Below are 21,285 nucleotides of genomic sequence, written 5' to 3' on the forward strand. Positions count from 1 at the left end.
CCAAGGGAAGAGCAACCTGAGCTCCTGCCCAGCCCCAAATCCACCATCTGCGAGTGGGAATGGGACTGGGACCATGTTACCGCTGAAAAGGTGGGGGCTTCATCAGCCTGAGCTGCCGGAGGGCCTACGCTGACAGGCCCTGAGCATCCCGCAGATGAGGATGCTCCACTGGGTCTAAAATAGCCGCGGTTCCCACTGCAGAGTGGGGAGGGGGGGAAAAAGCCGGGCAGCATCTGCCCTGCCAGCAGGGAAGAGGATGTGGCAGGAGCGCTGGCTGCCTCCCAGCCACCAAACCCAAACCCCTCGCAATTAAAAGCGGATGCGCGGTTTGAAACCTCCAACAAGCCCCAGTCCTCAGAAGGAGCATTTGGTGCCAGTGTGGCCAAGCTCCCTGCCGCACCAGCATGGCTCGGCGGAGAGCAGGAGCACGGCATGGAGACAGGCGGAGGAAAACAGGGCTCCCTTGAATGGCAAAAATAGGAGCTGCTGGTCTTGCACCAGGACATGTTGCTACGCTTCAAGGGGCTGCCAAACAGGCCCTTCCCTGTCACAAGCCCCCAGAGAAGAGACCCCACCACCTTTTTCTCACACTGGGTTTTTTTGGGTTTGTGCTTTTTATTGCTTGAGTTTGGTACAGACAGCACAGAAGGAAGGGAAGAGGAAGGACAAGGCGGCAGCCTGGGCTTTGGTGCCCGTTTTGGGGCAGACAGAGCCAGAGCTGGGACTCCTCTTCCTGTACAGAGGCAAAACCTTTCCAGGCTCGAGACAGGCAGTGCTTGTGCCCAGGTGCAGTTTCCATCAGCTCCTTCCCAACCCTGACGGCTGGGAGAAGCCTGGTGGAAAACTCTCTTTCCTCCAGACCAATTCCAGCAGTGAGACGGGGGTCTAGGGGTGAGAATGGGTCTGCGTCTTTGCTCTCAAACCTTGCTGCTCTTCAGGGTGAAAGGGTCCATGCGGAAGGGATGCAAACGGCATTGCTTTTTCCTGTCCTGCCCCACAGAGCCAGGAGCAAAGGACACATGTGGAGGTGGCTGCAGCATGTGGCAGGAAGGCCCCTGTGCTCGGGGCAGGCATCGCAGGGATGCCTGGCTTTCAGCAGCACCGTGCTGCCTGCCAGGGCCTGCCCAGCAGGCAAGTGGGGTCTGTGGGGTCACCCATCAGGGCCATTTCCCCCATCCAAGGCACCCTGCGGTTACGTGGGATGCTGTAAGGTGGTGGGCTTGTGGATCCCAGCGGTGACCCACAAGCCCTGCAGATCCAGGAGGCAGCTTTCTGCTGTCCCGACTGAGAGAGGCCGGTCCCTCAGATCATATGTTTTCCTTTGCACGGAGGCTGTGACCTTCTTTCTTCCCCAGCCCTAGCTGGGAGTGGCAGTGGTCCTTGGGAGCCCTGTGGAGGCTCCCCATCCTTCCAAGGTGCATCCCTGTGGGTGTACGGCTGCAGCGCGGTGGCTCAGGTTTCCCCTGAGGAGCCCGGTGGGGCGGCGAAGCTGCCCTCCCGGTCCTCCAGCAGCGGGGAGCCATCCTCGGGGGCTGCCGGTGGCGCCTCAGCGCCTTCCTCCTCCTCTTCCTCTTCCTCCTGCTGCTGGAGGCTCTGCAGGCGCTCCCGCCGTGCCTCCATGAACTCCTGCGCACCCTCGCCCACCAGCTGCACGGTGTCTCCCACGCAGGGCGGCTGCCGGACAGGGTTGTGGTCGTAGGAGAGGAGCCGCAGGGCAGGGAGGCCGGACAGGTCAGGGAAGCGGGCGATGCGGTTGCGGTCCAGGTCGAGGAGGTGCAGGCGGGCCATGCGCAGCAGGACGGGCGGGAACTCCTCGAAGCGGTTGCCATAGAGCCAGAGCACCTGCAGGCCGGCCATGCGGGGCAGCCCGGCGGGCAGGCGGGCCAGGCGGTTGTTGCCCAGCTGGAGGCTGCGCAGCTCGGGCAGGCTCAGCAGGGCGCGGGGGAAGCGCGCCAGGAAGTTGCCCTCCAGCCAGAGGCAGCGCAGGCCCCGCAGCTGGGCGAAGGCGGGCGGCAGCTCCTGCAGCCCATTGCGGCCCAGGTAGAGGTAGGCCAGGCGGGGCAGGTAGCACAGGGCCTCGGGCACCTCCAGCAGCTCGTTGCCATCCAGGGCCAGGGTGCGGAGGTGCTGCAGGTCCGCCAGCTCCTCCGGCAGCTCCCGCAGCCCCAGGTCGCCCAGGTAAAGCTTCCGCAGCTCCTGCTGCGCCCACAGGGCCTCGGGCACCCGCCGGCCCCGCACCTCCAGCAGGTGCTGCTCGCCCCCCGGCCCCTCGGCCGCCGCCAGCCGCGCCCCCCGCCCCGCCGAGCCGCCGCTCCCCATCCCGCCGCGGGGCGCACGCCGCCGCCGTCGCCACGGTAACGGCCGCGGCCAGTGGCAGCGCGGGGGCGGGGCCTGGCGGCGGGGCGGGGCGCCGCGCCCCGCGGGGCACCTGGGCGGTGGGCATGCCCAGCGGGGAGCCACGCCCACATGGCCACGCCCTGCCCTGCCTGCATCTCACCTGTGCCGCACCCTGCCTGTGCCCTGCCCTGCCTGCACCCCGCCTCTACCCTGCCCTCCCCTGCCCGTGCCCTGCCTGCACCCCACCTGTGCCCTCCCCTGCCTGTGCCCTGCCTGCACTCCACCTGTGCCCCACCATTGTGCTGCCCTGCCTGCCCCCCACTATTGCCCCTCCCTGCCCTTACACCTTTCTTGCCCTGCCCCATTCCTCCCTGCCCTGCCCCAGCCAGCGCCACCACGCACCCCCCTCCCCTGCCCAGCCGGACCCCTGCCAGCCGGGGGTCAGCATCTCCCAGGGTGCTGGGCCCCTCTCTGATCACCCACCTCCCTGGGACCCCCAGGGAGCTGCTGCAGCCCCTCCCTCCATTTCTCACCCCACCAAGTCTGGCTGCACTCCCCGTGGCTAGGGAGGGTAGGGACCAAGACCCCCAAGCGAACCCCATGCCATGGCTGCCCACCCTGCTGGGTCCTGCCAGGCAGGCTGGGGGTCTCCTTCCTCCTCCTCCTCCCGCTGCCCACCCCAGCCAGCCCTGCCTGGATTTTCCCTGCCGCAAATCAGCTGTGTCATCCCAAAGCCAGCGGAAAGCCGGGCTTGTACAGCCCTCCAGTGGCTACTGGCCAGGCGGCACCACTGGCCCCCCAAATCCTCCTGCCAGCCTTTGGGGCGCAGGCAGCCCCCAGCGTGACAGCTGCGGCAGGCACAGCCCCTCCATGGGGTCTCGGGGGGCCGGGGGTGACAATGACATCGTGCCCAGGATATCTGGGTTTCACTCTTTATTTCTCTGTCAGGGACTGGGTGTCCCCCAAAGAAGCCGGGGGCTGAGACCCCCGGGGTGCTGCTGCATCGGTGGTCACCCCGGGGGGGTCACGCCACGAGGTGGCCACCGATGTCCTCCAGCCTGGTGGGGTGGTTGTTGGTGCTGAAGCCGCTGGGGCGCTGGGGCTGGATGCCCCCCACACATCCTGGCATCCAGGTCGGACCCCGCCAACACCAGGCTGGAAAATCCAGGAGAAATAGAGTGGTGAGGCTGGAGCCCCGCCGGGGGCTGCAAGCCCCACTCCCACAGTCACTCCCAATTTACCTGGTGCCGTGGTGAACCCGGTCGGGCGGGGGGTCACGTCCTGGCCATAGTTAATGGTGAACCCCAACAATTTCTGGGGGATGGAGGCGGGTTGGGTGCATGGTCCCATAGGGATGGGGATGGGGAGGGGGTTATGCTTGCACCCACCTTCCTGCCAGCACCCTGCTGTCCCAGCTGGGCAACCTGGGTCACTCGGGGTGCCTGCAGCCCTCGGGAGATGCGTGGGACAGTGTGGTCCACCACGGACAAGCCCTGCGTGGGGACAGCGGGTGAGGACAGAGAGGGCACAGCGGGTGGGGGGTGGGATGGGGTCCTGCTCACCATCCTGTCCAGGGAGCCTGGCACCTCCTGCCTGAACCTGCTGCCTCTTTCGGAGCCTGCTGGCAGCACCGGGAGCATCTCTTCGCCCTGCTGGAGGATGGAGATAGGGCAGCTGGGACACCACGTCCCCCACCCTGCCCCTCAGCTCTGCCTGATGGGGGTCTCACCTTGCAGACCCCCCCCCCTCGCCTCGCCCTGCTTACGTGGCTGCACATGGAGGGCAGGTAATCCGTCGTGGTGACTTTAACGCCGAGCTGCGGGAGGGAAAAAATGTGTCCCATGGGGTACAGAAGGTCAAGGGGGCTGGTGGGGGACAGGGGACCTGGTGGGGTGGGGGCTCACGGGCTGGGCAGGCAGAGCTGGCAGGACACTGTCACTCTTCAGGGTGGCCCTGGTGAAGCCAGACTGCTCCTTTGTGCTGATGTTAGTCTTCTGCAGGACATCTGCAGGGAGCCACCCTGTCCCCAGCCCTGTCTGCACTTAGCCCCGCAGCCAGCTGTGGTGTTACCTAGTGTCACAGTGCTGGATGCAGCCTGTGGGCCCTGCCTGTGCCCCTGCCTTTACGGGGTGGGCAGGGATAGGTGACACAGGGCAGGGGGCCTCAGACACCCCCAAAACCTCCTGGGGTCAGAGTTGGCACCAGGACCACCAATGACCTGGAACTCCTGGAGTTGGACCTGGCCCCAGGACCACCAGCACCCCAAACCCTCATGGGGATGGAGCTGGCCCAGGGACAACTGAACCCCCAAACCCTCCTGAGGATGGAGCTCTCCTCACATCCACCAGCACCCCAAAACCTTCTGCAGATGGAGCTGGCCTTGGGACCATGGGCATCCCCAAAATCATACCTGGTTGGGCAGGACCAGTGCAGTAGCTCCCATTGCCACGCTCCCTGAATGTTTTGGGGGGCACCTGGAGCAGCTGCGTGTGCTGAGGACTCACCGCCCTGGTGCGGAGGCAGGGAAGGGGGGAATTCTTGGAGGTACTTGCTCACCGACTGGTGGACATGCCAGGGCAGCAGGCTCCGGCCATCAGGGAACCAGAAGGGCTTGAAGTGCTCAGCAGTGGTGGATGTGGTGGTGTCCTGGCAGTGGCTGCAGTGGAAGGCCAGTGTGGCTGTGATGGAGTGGACCCAAGACTTGCCCCCCACCCTCCCATAGCTGGGGTACCTACCCCTCCGCTGTGCTGTGCGGGGAGATCAGGCAAGAGATGGCTGAGCGGTTGTTGGACACGTAGCCGGTGACGATGTGGTGGCTGAGGCAGGGAGGAATACGGAGCTGGCCTGGGTGACAGCAGGGAGATGGGGCTCAGCCCTGGGAACAAGCACCCCCCACCTCTGGGAAGGCCTTTGGGACACCCTACCATGGGCCAACGCATGGCTCGTGGCGTAGAAGTTAATGAGGTCGGTGCTTCCTCTGGTGTGTGCCTTCGCTGAGGAGACTGTGCCCAGGCCCATGGCACACGAGTCCTGTGACAGGGACTGCAGCCTAGCACCCGGACAGAGACACGGACAGGCAGGCGCCACGGTTGGCTGTGGAATGTCCCAGCAGAAGTGAATGTTTGGATGGGAACTGTCTCCTAGCAACTGGCACAGTGACAAATGGGCACCTCGGCCACAGAGAGACTGTCACTGCTGCCCGGAGACTGCTGGCCCGGTGGGGATACCCTGCGGAGGCCACCAGGGGGGCAGGGTGCCCCAGTTCAACCTTCTGCAGAGGGGGCCATAGTCTCCCGGACCCCCAGAAAAAGGGTTTCAAAGAGACAGGTAAGAGCTGGGTATAGCAGTGAGCTGGCACGTGCCGGAACAAGCTCAGATTGCTGCTGCCTCCCCCGAGCGCCCACTCCCAATGCCGTCGAAGAGCAGAGGCCTGAGCTCACAACACAGCAGGAGCAGCAGGGCTAGCAGCCACAGCTTTATTCATCATGCCCTGAGAGTCCAAGGGAGCCGCTGCCAGAGGAAGAGGAAGGCCACAGGGAGGGCAGCAGTAGCATTTCCATAGGGCCTGGTGTCCCTCCTCTTCTCCAGGGGATGGGGAGGGAGAAGATGGCACCCCTGTCAGTGGGGCGGCTCAAAGAGGTACTCCAGGTCTGGCTGCCGCAGCCTCTGCTCCTTCTTCTTGTTCTTGGTAAACTCCCTCAGCATAGCCATCACGTCGTTCTCAAACTCAGCCGGCGTGGGCTTTGCTTCTGCGGTAAAAACAGAAAAGGGCAGCTAAAGAACTGCTCTATCCTGTCCCAAAGCACCCAGTACCACCCGCACCCCAAGCCCAGCTCCCATGGCTTGGGGCAATGGCACTGCCTTGGCCGATGCCCCAGTGCCAGAGCAGGCAGGGCAACAGGCATCGGCACCGTACCTGTGGCCCAGTAGTAAATGTCCCAGTCGTTGCTGGGCTCATTAATGAGCCGGTCGTAGAGGTTCAGCTGCTGCTCGCTCATGCGGTTCAGGTTCTCCTTTGCAAAGAGGCTGGAGAGAGGATGTATGAGGATGAGTGTGGGTGACTGGAGGAAGAACTGGGCTGGCACCCAGCTCTTTGCACGATGCCAGAAGACATGGAGGAGCTGGGTGCAAAGAGACCTGCCTTCTGCCTTAAGCCAGCCTGTTCTCCATTAAACACTGCTTCAGTCCTGAAACCCAACTTGGCCTTGTCTCGTTTGCACATCCCATAAATTACATCCACACTTCCCAAAAGATTTTGGCTCAGCCACCAGCTAAGAGTTTCATTCAGAGCTCTCAGGTGCCTCCAGCTGCCTCTGGCTCTGTTCTGTCCTGCCCAGCAGCAACACTGATCATTGCATCCCAAACCCACGTAAGCAAAGCTCTTGCAGTTATTTATCCAATGGCTCACGCCTTCTCTCTACCTTCTGTCCCCCAAGCAACATCACGTCTCCTTCGGTTTTGGATTGTGGCTGTGCACTACCCCACCAAACTCCTTCCTGCAATGCTCGGGGCTCTTCCTTATTAATTAAAAACCTGTGATGTCTTTAAGGAGCTGAACCACAGGGCAGCTATGCTCACCTGGCCTGGCCTTTCTCCCTTAGCTCTCCAGGGCTGATGGTATCTCTCCTGTGAAGCACAGGGCATCCCTGCCCGCCCCTGCCTGCAGTGGGCAAACGGTCAGGGTGCTGTGGGGAAGGACAGACAGCGGGGAGGCAGACAAGTGGTGGAGGGTGGCTGAGAAGCTGGGAGGGAGGATGGGTGCCCTGCATCTCACCTGAGCAGGATGCAGTTCTCCAGCATCCCCCTCTTCCGGCTCTCATACAGCAGCCGGGCTCTCTTCGTCTCCAGTGGCTCATCAGGACGCTCCTGCCAGGGGGGCAAGGGGATCTCCAGCACATCCTTCCCTGTGTCTGTCGGGGAGTCCCCACGGTAGCCACGCCGCAGGCTCACTGGCCCCAAAACGTGCCGGCACAGAGCCCACCTGGGCAGGGAACAGAGCTGTGAAAGGGACACGGAGAGCGCAGGGGACGTCAGGCCTGGCTGCCCCAGTACAGTGGGGACAGGGAGATTCCCAGCACACACAGCCCCTCCAAACCCTGCTGGCCATGATCCCCCATCCCACACCCTCCCAGACTGCTGCCCCATTCCATAACTTCCCCCATTCCATAAGCCCCCAGACCCTTCTGCCCCCATCCCCCATCCCCCCACCCCCCGAGCCCTGCTGCCCCATCCCACACACGCCTGACCCTGCTGCCCCAAATCCCCCCATCCCACTCCAACCAGACCCTGCTGTCCCTAACTGCCCCCCAATCCCACCCAGACCCTGCTGCCTGCATCCCATAGACACCCCCCCCGAGCCCTGCTGCCCTTGATCCTCCCAGCCCACAGCCCCCCAGACCCTGCTGCGCCCCCGACCCCCCAGCCCACAGCCCTCGACACCTCCATCCCACCCACCCACCACCCGGCGACCCTGTTGCCCCCAGAGCCTCCCTCGACCCCACTGCCTCTCCCAGGCCCCTAGCTCTTCCCCATAGACTCCCCTTGCTCCCAGTAACACCCCCTTCGACTCCAGTCTCGGCCCCCTCCCCTCACCCTAGTCGCCGCCATAGCCCCGCGCGGCCCCTCTAGCCTCCGTCCGGGCCGCTCTGTGACAGCGGGCGGTCCGACTCTATGGGAGGGTGGGAGGTTAGGAGGGGGGGGTGGGGTGAGTGGGGCGGGGCGGAAGGGGCGTGGCCCTGGCAGGAAGGGGCGTGGCGTAGCGCGGCGGCGCTGGCGGTGGCGGTGAGCGCGGTTGGCGCGCGCGCTCGGGGCCTGCTGGCGGTAACGGGCGGGGCCGGGCGGGGGGGCCGCGACCCCCCGCTCCCTCCCCGCATCCCCCTGGGTTCCGCCGCTCGGCCGGGCCGCGCCGCGCCGGACCGTTATGGCGGTCTCGGCCCCAGTGGCAGTTGGGGGGGGTGTGGGCCGGGGGGGCGGCGGCACTGCCCCGGAGGGGGAGCCCGGCTCGGGCGGACGAGGGGCTGGGGGGAGCGGTGCGGGGTCCCTCCCTCCCCGCCGGGGGCTGTGCTGCTGGGGAGGGGCTGCCCGGGGTGGGTTTCACCCTGCGGGGGGGTCGGTGCTCCTGGGTTTGGGCTGGGGGGGGGCTGTGACCCCCGGGGGGGGGGCGGTTGTGGCTGACCCCCGAGGGGGGCTGTTACCCACAGGGGTGGGTCGGGTCAGGTCTGTGGGAAATGGGGTGACGTTGCTCCCCGAGGGTAGCCCTCAGCCGGGGGAGCGGGGGGGGGGGGCGGGGCGAGGTGGGGTTGCCCCCTGGGGTGGGACCCAGGCAGGGGGTGCGGGGCTCTGTGCTCCCATTGTGGGCTGAGACTGTGGGTCCCTCTGGGGGGTTGGCCGGTGCCTGCAGGGAAGTGGGGGGTACAGTCCTAGGGGGGGGGACGGGGACAGAGGGGGCTGGAGGGAGGGCAGCAGAGTGTCTCCGGTGCCTCACTGACCCTGTTCTCCCCCTGCTGCAGTGCACCTTCCATCTTCCTGCCTCACCCCGGTCCCAGTCCGGGTTCCTGCTCCCACCTCTGGAAATATGTCCGAGGGAGTAGATCTGATTGATATCTACGCCGACGAGGAGTTCAACCAGGTGAGCCATGCGTCCGGCCATGGGGCTGGGGCTGCCAGTCTCCCCTTCTGGGAGGGAGCACTGTCACTGCCATCGGCCAGCTCGTTAGCAAGGTGCTGCAGCGGTTAGCATGGACGTGCCCACCGGCTGAGGTGGACACATTAAGCGGAGGTGAAAGGTGCAACTGGTGTGCCCTGGAAAGGGTGGCACAGTGCTGGAGAGTCCCTGTGGGGAACTGAGGGCTGGGGGCGTTCCTAAATCCTGGCGGCTGCCGCCTCGAGCCATGAGTAAAGGGTCTTTCTGCAGGTTTCACTGGAGGTTCAACACAGGGCTGGTCACAAAATGTTTGAGGGTGGGAGGCAAGGTTTGGATCAGGACATTTGCCACGGCAGTGATGAGCAGGGATCGAAGGGGAAAGTTGCAGCCTTGTTGGAGAAGTGAGAAATCCAGACTCTTCCAGTCTGGATTTGGTCACTGTCAGGGAACTGCACAGTGAAGGGACCCGGAGCACCAAACCCGTGCGACCGCTGAGGCCGGGAAGCTCTAGTGGGGATTTGCTGCGGCCGGAGAGATGCCAGTGTGCCACCTCTTCCACCCTGGGGCTGTGTGGGACTTGCAGGAAGCAGTGACAGAGAAGGGCAGGGTGTAGCTGTTAGAGAAGCAGATTTTAGAGAGTTCAGGCATCTGGGAGAGCAAGTGAACACAGATGTTTGAAGATTAAAAGCTTTTGTGAAAAGCCCGTGGAGGAAAGTTGGTCTGTGCTAGAGGGCAAGCTGCATGAACTGGAAGCAAAATCCAAAGAGGAGGGAATCACTGTGAGCTCCTGGAGAGCTGAAGAGGAGCTAAGGGTGACAAAGCCTTTGTTCTGAGGAGGCGGGAGGTTCTCAGGTGAGAAGATGCTGTGGGTTAGACCTTCAGGGAAAAGGGGAAATGGCAGAAATTGCGTTACCTGCCTTGGGGCTGAGGGGACTGCGAGGCGCTTTCCAGCCACCTGGGAAGAAGCAGGAGTTCTCTGCTGAGAGCTGTTGCTCCGGAGAAGGGCAGGGTCCAAGGTGGCTGTGACATTGCCCAAATAACAGGAACCTCAGGAGAAAGGTGAGTTGCAAAGCAAATGTCTGTGCTGCCTGTAGCAGCCGGGCAGTCCTGCCTGGACACCTTCCGACTGGAACGCTGCGTTCTGTGTCCTTCCGGAAAAGCTCCCCAATTCCCCACCAGTTAAACTATCTAGTACTGTGCTGGGATGACGTGGAACTGCTCTGGCTTAGGAGTAGCCTCAGTTTGTATGTTTTCATGCAATTTGCTTCTGGCAGAGTTGGGAAATAGATATACCTGGATTTGGGAGCGGAAGGGAGAGCTGGGTTGCTGCAGGAATAAGGGTGGAAGGTGCAAATCAAGAAAATGTGTGGAGGTCGCTGGGCTGGAGGTTTGAAGTGCACAGAATAACGAGGAAATTTCATTTATGGCAATTACTCTGAACGCCGAAGGGAAGTAGTGAACGTGGACATGACATCTTTTGTCTGGAGAAGGAGAGCTGTGATGTTGGCAGGTGTGAGCTGGAAAGTCTGTACTGTCTCAGCGGACAACCCATGAGCAAGGAACAGGTGGGAGGACGGAATGGGAGAACTCCGCTGCCGCGTCACAGGCGCTCTGCAGAGACGGGCTAGCGCTGCCTGTCCTGCCTGTGCCTGCAGGTAGGCTTTTCCATGAAGGCTCGGCTCCTGGGAAGCCTGGAGCAGAAAGGTGACAAAAGCAGTGGCCTGAGTTGACGCGGGAATGTCTGCTCAGAGGGTCTCTGATGGGTCTGGTCTGGTCTCGGTCAAGACTGGGGGATCTTTGGGATTAAAGAAGTTAAGCAGCGTTGAGAGGAGGATGGAGCAAGCCTGGCTGCACAGTGGGAAACTGCATGGAAAAATTTAGCTGGAAGGTTTGAGGGACAGTACACAAAAGATCTTTGACACGGCCAAGTAGATGGAGGCTTCTTAAAGCTGGAGGTGGTGATCAAGGCTGCCGACTCTAACACCTCGTCCACCGCGGGCTGTGTGGCGGTGGAAACAAACCCAGAGTTAATCTGTGCATGGTGCCACGCCTGGGATCAAAGCATGGTGGGAAGGTGCTGTGGCTGCCCCACGGTCCCTGTGGCACACCAGAGGCACCGGCGTGGTTCCAAATCCCACAGCACACGTGGTAATTGCCACCGGTGCCCGGCTTCATCCCTGTGCATGTGGCAAGTTGTCGCATGTGGGTTCGGAGCGCGTTTGTCGAGTCGGGGTTTGAAGGGCAGCGAAGGTGTTTGCTGGGGGGGCAGCGGGTGATGCAAAAGCCTCTTGCTACCATGGGCTTCAAGTGACGGTCTGCAGATTTGGTGTGACAGCAGGGGCAGAGACCAGCAGAGTGGACTGTGAGTGCTTAGGCTGTGAGTACTTTTACACCAGCTTCCCGTCAAGCTGTCAGTTTTTAAAGGAGAGCATTTTTAGACATCCCAGAGGATGTCTAATCACTCCCAAGCTGAAGCATCCACTAAGTAGCATAACTGAGGGCTCCTGAGCAATTTCTCCTCTAGCCCCCCTGTTTTTGTTCTCAACTTTCTGAAACTTTGAGGCAGAAATCCTCCAGCCTTGGGCCATGTCCAAAGGCATTTGGGGGGAGTAGGAGTGTGGGAGGCGGATTAAACAAACAGTTGAGCTGTTTTGAGAATGAGTGCAAAAATACTGCTCCCAGTTGAAATTCTTGTAATCTTTTCATCAGCTCTGCAGCTGAAATAGCCAGATGCAGAAGTTAGAACCTGCCTTAGAAATGGACGTTGCTGTCAAGAGTATCTAGGGGAAAACGGTCTGATTTTTATGTATTTCTGTGACCCTTTGAAAGCTGTGTGCTGCGCACCCTTCCTTGCCTCTCCCCTGAGCTCACAAAGGGCTGTGTTTTATATGTGCTGTCCCCTGACCATCACGGTGCAGGGGATTTAATCACCTTGCACTATCTCTAGCAGAAGATGTTGTCCGAACTGCCTTTGAAGTCCTAGAATTAAAAATTTGGGAGCAGAACCACTGGTTTTTGTGCTGTGCAGGACCTGTGTGTTGTTCCCGTGGGACAGATCCTAACATAGTAATTTGTAGCATGAAATGATGATCAGCGCATGCTGAATCCGGGTGAGCAATTAGTTTGAAGATCCGTAGTAAACACAGCACTCACTGTACACTCCAAATTAAATATAGCCCAGAACAGAGTGGGAATTGGAAGGCAGATCTAGGACACTTGAGTTCGCAGCTCAGAAGCTTCCTCGGCGGCTGGTTCATGCCGTGAAAGGCTGCGCCGCCGAGGGGAGGCGGCGTGTGTGCATCTGTGTGTGCAGGCGGTGTGTGTGGCTCCTACCCTGAAGAGGGCTCTGCTGCCCCAAAAATGAGCGAGCTTGCGAGGCCAGCAGGGTTTGACGGTGGAAGTGGAACCCCCAGGCTGGACTTGTGAAACGTGTGCCTGCCAAGGAGCGAGAGGCTCATCTGTCAAGGCCGTTTGGTTTTTCCACCACTGAACTCTTGCCCTCACACGCTTACAAAAGGTGTGCTGCTTCCTGGTAGCCTCCCTGAGTAGCAAGTTGCGTCTTGCCCCGTTGCTCGGGCCAGCTGATACCCTAGTGAGCCAGTCCTCTGCTTGTGCGAGGCGGGTGCTTTAGCTCAGCAGAAGAGCGGACGGAAAAGCAAAAGGCTTGTAGTTGAAGCTGGGAGGAGGAAAATCAAGCCAGCACAGGTCACCAGTCGGGTAAAGCCTCGTGGTTCTGCTTCCTGGAGTATTCCTCCCTTCTCCACCTCCTTATGTGTCAAAAATGCCCCAGCGTTATGCCAAGGATCATGAAGCAGAGCCCATCACCCTGGTTTCTAAGTGCCAGTAATGCTCATTGCTGGGGAAAGGAGGTGTTGATCCCGTTGCTGGGGGGCTTGCATTAGTGTTGGCCCGTCGGAGAGCTGGGCAGCTGGAGTGGGGACGTGCAAGAGGGATTTCCACATTGCCCAGGAGGAAGAGCAGGTGCTGGCGTGGATTGCACAAGTGAGGGGTGCCCAAAAGCCCAGGGCACGGCGTGGCTTTGCCACTAGCGAGGAAGAGCAGTACAGTGCTGAGAGGGGTCTGCTGGGCCAGGGGGGAGTTGCATTGCGAAAATGAAGCGCTGAAAGAGGGCCACGCTGTCAAAGAGATGGTGGCGTGACACTGGAGGGAGGGGACAGGGCTCGGCATGGGGAGGTGGCTTGTGAGATAACAGGCGCTGGATCTGTTTGTGGTGGCTTGGTTCATGGCAGTGATTTGCTGCTTTCTGGCTGCGAACTGACCCAAGACAAGTGATTTGGGCGCGAAACCTTTGGACTCGGCTTGTGCTGTCCCCGAAGAGCTCGTGCGCGCCAGTGCTCGCTGACCCGGGGCGGCTGCTTTTGAACTGAAGGAGGCTTTGTGACCTCCAGCACTGCTCACCCGCAGCCCCCAGCATGGCAGGGTGGCACTGTGGGATGACTTTTAAGTATCGCCTGTGGTGGTTGGGATTTGGCTTCTGCTGGACGTCATTGCTGGGGGGTGTTGGAGGACTCCGGCAGAATGGGGTGGTCCTGCAGAGCTCCGTTTTGGCTCCTAACAGCCCGCAGGTCTCTTTCTGAGCTGTGGTTTCACCCGCGGGGTCTCCCCCCTACGGAGGAGCTCACGCTGTCTCCCCTCGCAGGACTCTGAGTTCAGTAATGCTGATCAGATGGACCTCTACGACGACGTGTTAGCAGCCAGCTCGCAGCCCCCCGAAAGCCGCACCAGCAGCTCGGAGGCACCCCCAGAGATCCGACAGGAGCCACCCCCCAAGCCCAACAGCAAATCTCCCGCCATCCTGTACACCTACAGCGGGCTGCGCAATAAGAGAGCTGCCGTCTATGTGGGCAGCTTCTCCTGGGTGAGTGTGACCACTCCTTGGCTGTGCTTGCCTGTGGGAGGGGGGTCTCCAGACCACCGGTGTGGGCGGTTTGGGTCTCCTGCAGTGTGTACACATGTGGGGGTCCTCCAGAGAAACCGCCGAGGGGCTGCAGGGCTCTTTGGGGGTGCTGTTCCTCCTCAATCCATGCTGACCCAGTGTACCAAGCCAGGTTGTGAGCTGGGCTTGACCTTGTCATCCTCGGGGAAAAGGAGTTTGTAGACCTGAGGGGCTTCATGTCCAGTCTGGGGCAAGTGACCAGCACCTGTGGTGCCTCCCTCACGGCGACTGCTGCTCCCACCTGGCTCTGCCATCCTGGGGGCTGCGCAGGCGAGTCCCCTTCGCCCGTTGATGGATATGGGATTGGTTCTGAGAAGGGTCTATCTTGTCCAGAGAACATAGGCACCTCTGTTAGCCGTGCACTGGGCCTGATTCAGACTCGAGGTTGATTTTAAACTCCCTGTAGGGGCTCTGGGGGTGTCTGTACTCCAGCGCTGTGTCCCAGCCCCCTGAGTCTGGGTTAAGCTGGGGGGCACCAGGCCCTGCAATGGGCTGTGTGAGCTGACACCGGCCTCTCCCCTCTTCCCCTCAGTGGACGACTGACCAGCAGCTGATCCAGACCATCCGCTCGGTTGGTGTCTACGATGTAGTGGAGCTGAAATTCGCAGAGAACAGAGCCAACGGCCAGTCAAAAGGGTGAGAGCCAAGGGGGTTGCGGGAGAGTGGGGGAGCCAGGCCCTTGTGGCCACATCCTCTGTGTTGTGGGGAGTGAGGGAGCAGCCAGTGCTTTTCCTGGCTGGCACAGGTGATGTGCCTGGAGCTGGGATGGATAGTAAAGCAGAGACTCCCAAACAGCACGGGGCAGGGAGGAGGCGGCATGTAACACCATGCTGGGTTTGGCTGCCAGGGAAGGCAGCGGGAGGTGGTGCCGGGGTGCTTTCTGCCAGGGTTTGGCCAGGGGTCCCTACCTCCTACTAGGGGGTGAATTCCTGGGGGCTGGTTCTTGCTGGCTGACCTCTGGGCTCTGCCACAGGTACGCAGAGGTGGTGGTTGCCTCTGAGAACTCGGTTCATAAACTCCTGGAGCTTCTGCCTGGCAAAATCCTCAATGGGGACAAGGTGGAGGTGAGGCTGGCAACCCGGCAGAACCTGTCACAGTTCGAGGCGCAGGCTCGCAAACGTGAGTGAGGCGAAGGCACGCCGTGGGTCGGGGGGGCTCCACGCTGCGCGGCAGCTCCCACGGGTCCCGCAGGTCCCCAGCAGAGCTGTCAGGCTGAACCCACCGAGACCTTGGGGTGGGGGGGACACTGCCAGGAGTCTCTGGGGGTTGTTTCCTGTTGCTGCTGAGTCTGATTAGATCCTGACCCGAGTCTTTGTGATCCCCTTTTAGGTGCTCACACACTGCGAAGATCCCTCGTAGCCTCCTCCTCCTCCTCTCCAAACTGAATGGGCTTAAGCTCTTCAGCCTATCAACATAGCTAAGACCCTCCATATCTATTAGTAGCTCTTCTCTGGATCTGCTCCAGAATTTGTCCATCCCTGCGGAGGTAAGGTGCCCAACACTGGACGCAGTATTCCAGCTGGGGCCTGGCCGTGGGCTTTCTACAATGGCAATAGGTGGTCCTCGCCTCACTCCGCAGCGATGTGACGCCCCAGCCCCATGCCGGGGGGCTCTGTGGAGCCGCAGGGACTGTCTTGGCAGGAGCGTGTATGAGGAGGTCTTGGCCAGCTGTGGTCATTGTAGATCCCATGGCCCGTTTCATGCAAGGAAAGCCCTTCTCCTGAAGCACCCTGGCTGAGTTGCAGTGGGGTAGCTGTCACCTTCACACCCTTCCTTCAGCTCCGGTGCCCGTGGTGATCTGTTGCTTGGCAGCACCATGCGCTGTTTGACCATGTCCCGACCTGCCCTTGCATTTTGGTGGAGCAGGGCATGTTCCCTTCTCTCACCCTTTGCCCCCGGGCACGGGGAGGCTGAGTTTCGGCTTGCTGCCGGCGCAGCTTCGCTCACATGAACCCTTGGCAGCCAGCTCGGCAGTGCCGGTGCCCAAAAATTGCTCCATTTGGTGGCCATCAGAGCAGCAGGGCCTGGTGGGGAGCTGTGTCTCCCCTGAGGGGCTCAGGCAGAGGCAGTGCCCTCCATCGTTCCTCTTGTCTCATCCTCTAAGCCTCTTTGGACACAGCAAGGGTTCCTGTCCTCTTTGAGGGCCGATGGGCACCGAGTTTTCCTTCCTCCAGCAGCTCCATTGCTGTTGGCACTTGGGTTCTGTCCCCTCGTGTTCCTCCACGCTCAGGCCTTTCTGAACCCCTGTGAGGATCACAGGCTCTCCGGGTCATTTAACATCTTCAGGGACTCAGGACCCAGCGACCTCTCTGCTGGGGACCTCTCGCCATTTCTTGTGGCTTTTCGCTTCTGTCCCTGTAACCTGCTTGCTCAGCGGCTTCTGCAGAGCCCCACTGACCGAGAGCAGCATCCTGGGGGCACCGTGCGCGCAGCCAGGGTCTTGCTGGAGAGCTGGTACCTTCTCTGAGACACCTGGAAGCGGAGGCTACATTTGGCTGGCTGGATCTTTCTCTGGGCACCTTGAGCTCTCCCGAGGCCAGATCTCACGGGGCTGCGGGAGAGGATGGTCCTTGCGCTGGTTGCCGCGGGTGGGGAGGAAGAGGAGGAGGTCTCCGAGACCTGCAGGCCCTCCGGCCATGGCTCATGGCTCTTTCCTGTGCCGCTTGCAGGTGTGCCGCCGAGGGCCCACTCCCGAGACTCCGTGGACTCAGTGGATGGCCGTGCCACGCCGACAGAGAATGCCTTGCCGCCTGCCCGTGTGGAGAAACCCCCCTCTGTCCTGCCTTTCTTCAACCGCCCCCCCGCTGCCCTGCCCCTCATGGGGCTCCCCCCGCCGCCAATGCCACCCCCACCACCCCTCTCCTCCGGCTTTGGCGTCCCCCCGCCCCCACCTGGCATCCACTACCAGCATCTCATGCCCCCGCCGCCTCGACTGCCCCCCCACCTGGCTGTGCCACCCCCGGGAGCTGTCCCCCCTGCCCTGCACCTCAACCCCGCCTTCTTCCCCCCACCCAACGCAGCCCTGGGTCCTCCACCAGACACCTACGGCAAGGCAGTGGCCCCCTACAACCACAGCAGGTGAGACAGGGCGGAGGGGAGCTGCATGCCTCTCGATCAAATTGGGGGGGCTATGCTGACCCCCACGTGTGCCTCCTGTGCAGCCGGGAGCTCGGCCCGCCGCCTCCCCCTGTGAGCGAAGTGGAGTTTGAGGAGATCATGAACAGGAACCGAGCGATCTCCAGCAGCGCCATCTCCAAGGCAGTGTCTGGCGCCAGCGCAGGTAACAGTGATTTTATTCCTGCGCTCCCCTCCTGCCGTGTCCCCCCCCACCCCATCCCACGGCAGGTCCACATCCCTCAGCCCTGCTCCGTTCCCCCCCAGGTGACTACAGCGACGCCATCGAGACCCTCCTCACGGCCATCGCTGTCATCAAGCAGTCCCGCGTCGCCAACGATGAGCGGTGCCGCGTCCTCCTCTCGTCCCTCAAAGACTGTCTGCACGGCATCGAAGCCAAGTCCTACAGCACGGGCGCCAGCAGCAGCTCCTCCAGGTACCAGCGGTGCCGGGGTGGCTTCGTTTGTACCCCCCCGTGGGGCTCTGCTCGCTCTCTCTGTCCCCACCCCAGCGAGATCCTTCCCTGGGGTGACCAAAAGCTTTTTCTTCTTTTCCCCAGGAAAAGACACCGATCTCGGGAGCGCTCTCCCAGCCGGTCCCGTGAAAGCAGCCGGCGACACCGGGACCTGCTCCACAGTGAGGATCGGCACGAGGACTATTTCCAGGAGCGGAACCGGGAGCATGAGCGGCATCGGGACAGGGACAGAGAGAGGGACCGGCACCACTGAGACAGGTGAGCTGGTGCCGAGGCGCTGCCACATGTACCGTGCCATTGCTGTGGGGTCTTGGGGGTCCCCTCCCAGGGTGAGGGCTGAGGCGGCGGGAAGGGGGCTCGGCACTGCTCTGACTGCTCCTCTGTCTCTCCCTGCAGGAAGTTTGGCAGTAAGTGGTTTTTAATGGACTCGTATCTCCTCACCTCGACCAGGACTACGTGACCGAGGCCGCTCTACACCCACCCCTGGGCCCCTTCCCCGCCACCCCCAGCTCTCCGGGTGCCCAAGGAAAGCCGTGCCGTGCCCCGGCGGGACTCCCACCGACACCTCGTGGCCTTGGGGCCTGAGCCCTTGCCCGCACTCAAAGCTGCCGCTGCTTCCCGGGGAGAGGCGGGGAGCCGGGGAACGCCTGGGCCGCCCTGCTCCGCTCTGTGGACACCCGGACCCAAAGAGAAATGGTGCTTTTTTTCCATGGAGAGAGGTTTGTGAGCCCTTTCAGGGGGTGGCTGGAGGGGATGGACCCCTTGGCTTGGAGGCACACGGCTCCCGACCCCCTGCCTGGGTTCGCTGGAAGCGGTGCAGGGTCTTCTGCCACATACCATCCTCTGGCCTTGTCTGGAGACGCTCCTGTGCCCATCATCCCAGCAGTCCCAGCTCGGGACACGGTGCCACGCTCCTTTCTCTGCCCCTGCTGGAGAGGAAGCACAGCCTATCCCCTCCGTGGGCCTGCTGTCCCTGCTCGCCCTCTCCACTCTGCCCAGGAGCAGCGTGCCGGGGCGCGGGGGCTGGGGCTGAGCTGGAGGTCGCCCAGCGTTCCCCTCCGGCTTGCCTGGCGGCATGCCACCTCTGCGCTCACTCGTCTCCCACACGTGCGGCAGGGCCCTGCGCAGAGCCAGCCTCTCCTGCAGCACCTTCCTTGTTTTAGAGGAAGTGGAAGAGGCAGGGCAGGCTGCAACGCCCCCAGCCAGCTGCCCTCGGGGACCACCTGTCCCCCATGGGTGCTTGGGGTGCTGTCCCTTCCCCAGCTGTCGTCGTCCCCCCCCCCCGGCCGCCCTTTCCTGACAGGCAATGTGGCAGTTCCACACACAGTGGCAGCTCGGTTGTGTCACGCAGGCCAGGCCAGGGGTGGTGGGGCAGGGGACTATCTGTGCAGAGCAGTGGGCAGCTGAGCAGGAGCCCCCCCCAGCCCTGTGTCTCTCCAGGCTGTGAGGCCCCGTGTGGGTCCCTTCGGCAGGAGAGGGAGAGCCCATGAGGGTCGGGGCGAGCTGAGGAGACGTGGGGTGATTTCCAGGGTGGGTGTCAGCCCCAGGGGCTGCCAGCCGGGCAGTGTCACCCTCTGAACTGTTGCTGGACAGGAGAAACCCGGCTCCGGAGGTCTTTTAGGTTGAAATGACCCACAAACAAACACAAAAAAAAAAAGAAAAAAAAAAAATCTTGTAAAGTACCATGAGGTGCCGGCTTAGCGGGTGACTGCTGGGGGGAGCGCTCGGTGGGAGAGTTCTGTTTTTTTACTTAACGACACAAATTTTTAGTTTCTTTCAAAATAGTGGGGAAAAGTGCAGAGCAAACCCCTATTAACCACCCAGCGAGGCGCTGCCCCTCCTGCTCGCAGTGACTAGATTTGTTTGTCTTTCTGATAGGTTGAAAATTGTGTAATAAACTTGATGACGTTGTCAATCTTTTATATGGCGCTGTAGGGCTCTTTGTCGCGTTTCCTCCCTACGATGGTCTTTTAGGTGATGAGTGGGGTGGGAGTGTTCTAGGGTGGCTCTGTGGGAGGGAAGAGCAGTATGTGGGGCCTGTTAGTGCCTCTGTGCCTGCTGTCCCTGGCCCTCGTTGTTTTCTGAGGCTTCTAGGGGGCTCCTGCACCCCTCAGGCAGCGCTGTGGGGCAGTGGTGTGGTGCTGGAAGCTCCTGACCGCTTTATGCCCAGCCCGCTGCCCCAGAGGAAGCCACATGCCCAGGCACCAGGTAAAAATAAATATTTATTGGAAAATAGTGAATTATTCTGAGAAGGCAGTAGAAAAAAAAAAAATAATTCTCCGTACCTCGAACTGACCTGCGCTTCACAAGCCCTGGGGGCCGCATCCTGGGTGGCAGCAGGTTGGGTACTGCCTGGCAGGTTGCTTGCATGTGCTGTGGGCGAAGCGGAGAGCAGGCAGGGTGGGGATCCCTGCACATGGGCACCAGCACGGGGCCAGCCTGGGAGGTGGAGCTGGCAGCAGGCCGGCTGCCCGCTGCCTCGCATACCTGTGCTGCTCTATGCCTAGTCCTTTGATGCGGCACAAGGCCTCAGTACGAATCCACACTGTGAAGAAGGAAAGAAGGGGATGTGCTGGCACCAAACCAGCCTAGCAGCTCGTGTGCCAGCTCCTGCGGTGCCCCGGTGTCACCCAGCTCCCCGCATGGTGTGGCCCAGCCACAGTACCTGGAGAAGGAGACCAGCGCCAAGATGCCCAGCAGCAGCTCTACGGCGTAGAAGAGCAGGAGGGTGGCGTTGAGGATGGCTTCCAGGCGCAGGGCGTAGGTCTGCAGCAGCAGGTAATAGGTTGCCATCACAGCTGCCGGGATGGTCAGGGCCAGGCTGATGGAGAGCGGCACCTTCCGCTGGCACAGGTTGCCTTTGGACCCTGCAGGGTGTGCGGTTAGAAGTGGAGTGGCCCCCCTCAGGACTCTGCAGTGGGGGGACACGGTAAACTGCACCCCCAGCTGTGCCCCAGCAAGCTCCTGCGGGGGGGGCTCTGCAGCCCCGTGTCACCCTGGGGGACACGCCGTTGTCCCCAGGACTTACCGAAGAAGATGCGAGTGGCCTCAGTGCCGAGGTAGAGGAAGAGCAGCACAACGTCCAGCACCAGGTTGGTGAAGGGGTACGGCAGCAGCAGCACTGCGGGCACAGCCACCGCTGCCCTCAGGGCCTGCACCCACAGCACGCCCCGGGCCTCAGGGCGGGGGGAGCTGCTGCCCTGGGGGGCCGGAGAGGGTGGGGTGGGGGGCCTCACCCTTGTACACGAAGACGAAGGCCTCCAGCAGGAAGTAAGTCGCGCTGTACCACCCGTTGAGGAAAAGCAGGACCTGCAGCGGTGCCGAGGAGCGCTGGCGGCCTGCGGGCGCAAGGCGGCCATGGGCTGGGAGGGCCCGGCCCGGCCCCCGCCCCGCTGCACCCCCCTCCCGGCCCCGCTGCGCCTTGGCTGGCTCGGCGGCACCCCCGAGCCCGCCCCGTGGCCCCCTCCCCCGCGCCCCGCTGCCCCCCGGGCCCGGACCGCGGCCTCCCGGGCCGGCCTGCCGCCGCCCCGCACTCACTCCTGGGCGCCATCTTCCATCTCCATGGGAACCGCCGCCGCCGCCCTCACTTCCGGGAGCGCTCGGCGGGAAGGCGTCTAACCGCTCCCTCCGCCCTCTCTATGGCTTTGGAGGACCGGGCCGCGTTGCCCGGGTTCGAGCCTCGCACCCGGCTGCCCGCCGGCTCTGCCTACGCCCCCTCCGAGCCTCCCCTGGGCCCAGCGGTCCACGCTGCGGGGTGGG

The 21,285-nt window shown here is 62.1% G+C and overlaps 5 protein-coding genes across 8 annotated transcripts; 1 reads left to right on the forward strand and 4 right to left on the reverse strand.

The window, feature by feature from the left end:
• Window positions 1-622: 622 nt before the first annotated feature.
• LRRC10B (leucine rich repeat containing 10B) lies at window positions 623-2,358 on the reverse strand. Its single transcript, XM_056353529.1, has one exon. It carries the CDS (start codon window positions 2,317-2,319, stop codon window positions 1,453-1,455), a length of 867 nt encoding a protein of 288 aa, XP_056209504.1. The 5' UTR covers window positions 2,320-2,358; the 3' UTR covers window positions 623-1,452.
• A 904-nt stretch (window positions 2,359-3,262) lies between these two features.
• Window positions 3,263-5,658, reverse strand: SAXO4 (stabilizer of axonemal microtubules 4). The gene is made up of 7 exons (XM_056353530.1): window positions 5,262-5,658; window positions 5,073-5,181; window positions 4,894-4,993; window positions 4,103-4,153; window positions 3,726-3,989; window positions 3,579-3,651; window positions 3,263-3,492 (listed from the first exon to the last, which is right to left on the reverse strand). The coding sequence occupies exons 1-7, from the start codon at window positions 5,353-5,355 to the stop codon at window positions 3,362-3,364; spliced, it is 822 nt and encodes a 273-aa protein (XP_056209505.1). The 5' UTR covers window positions 5,356-5,658; the 3' UTR covers window positions 3,263-3,361.
• A 141-nt stretch (window positions 5,659-5,799) lies between these two features.
• SDHAF2 (succinate dehydrogenase complex assembly factor 2) lies at window positions 5,800-8,060 on the reverse strand. The gene is made up of 4 exons (XM_056353545.1): window positions 7,930-8,060; window positions 7,112-7,335; window positions 6,254-6,363; window positions 5,800-6,086 (listed from the first exon to the last, which is right to left on the reverse strand). Exons 1-4 carry the CDS (start codon window positions 7,942-7,944, stop codon window positions 5,956-5,958), a joined length of 480 nt encoding a protein of 159 aa, XP_056209520.1. The 5' UTR covers window positions 7,945-8,060; the 3' UTR covers window positions 5,800-5,955.
• Window positions 8,061-8,073: 13 nt separating this feature from the next.
• On the forward strand, window positions 8,074-19,448 carry CPSF7 (cleavage and polyadenylation specific factor 7). Of its 3 annotated transcripts, none has more exons than XM_056353516.1 (10): window positions 8,074-8,118; window positions 8,847-8,965; window positions 13,641-13,859; window positions 14,470-14,573; window positions 14,911-15,056; window positions 16,607-17,015; window positions 17,099-17,217; window positions 17,319-17,487; window positions 17,611-17,784; window positions 17,923-19,448. In XM_056353516.1, exons 2-9 carry the CDS (start codon window positions 8,912-8,914, stop codon window positions 17,777-17,779), a joined length of 1,389 nt encoding a protein of 462 aa, XP_056209491.1. In that variant the 5' UTR covers window positions 8,074-8,118; window positions 8,847-8,911; the 3' UTR covers window positions 17,780-17,784; window positions 17,923-19,448. The 3 variants fall into 3 exon arrangements, with proteins under 3 accessions (XP_056209491.1, XP_056209490.1, XP_056209489.1); XM_056353515.1 differs by having other exon boundaries at window positions 8,090-8,157; XM_056353514.1 differs by lacking the exon at window positions 8,074-8,118 and having other exon boundaries at window positions 8,792-8,965.
• A 282-nt stretch (window positions 19,449-19,730) lies between these two features.
• Window positions 19,731-21,273, reverse strand: TMEM216 (transmembrane protein 216). 2 transcript variants are annotated; one of them, XM_056353547.1, is made up of 6 exons: window positions 21,064-21,273; window positions 20,763-20,864; window positions 20,555-20,647; window positions 20,192-20,393; window positions 20,014-20,071; window positions 19,731-19,899 (listed from the first exon to the last, which is right to left on the reverse strand). In XM_056353547.1, exons 1-5 carry the CDS (start codon window positions 21,074-21,076, stop codon window positions 20,056-20,058), a joined length of 426 nt encoding a protein of 141 aa, XP_056209522.1. In that variant the 5' UTR covers window positions 21,077-21,273; the 3' UTR covers window positions 19,731-19,899; window positions 20,014-20,055. The 2 variants fall into 2 exon arrangements, with proteins under 2 accessions (XP_056209522.1, XP_056209521.1); XM_056353546.1 differs by having other exon boundaries at window positions 19,731-20,071.
• Window positions 21,274-21,285: the final 12 nt, after the last annotated feature.

The sequence above is a fragment of the Falco biarmicus genome, chromosome 10 (assembly GCF_023638135.1).
Source record: "Falco biarmicus isolate bFalBia1 chromosome 10, bFalBia1.pri, whole genome shotgun sequence".
NCBI classification, from domain to species: domain Eukaryota; kingdom Metazoa; phylum Chordata; class Aves; order Falconiformes; family Falconidae; genus Falco; species Falco biarmicus.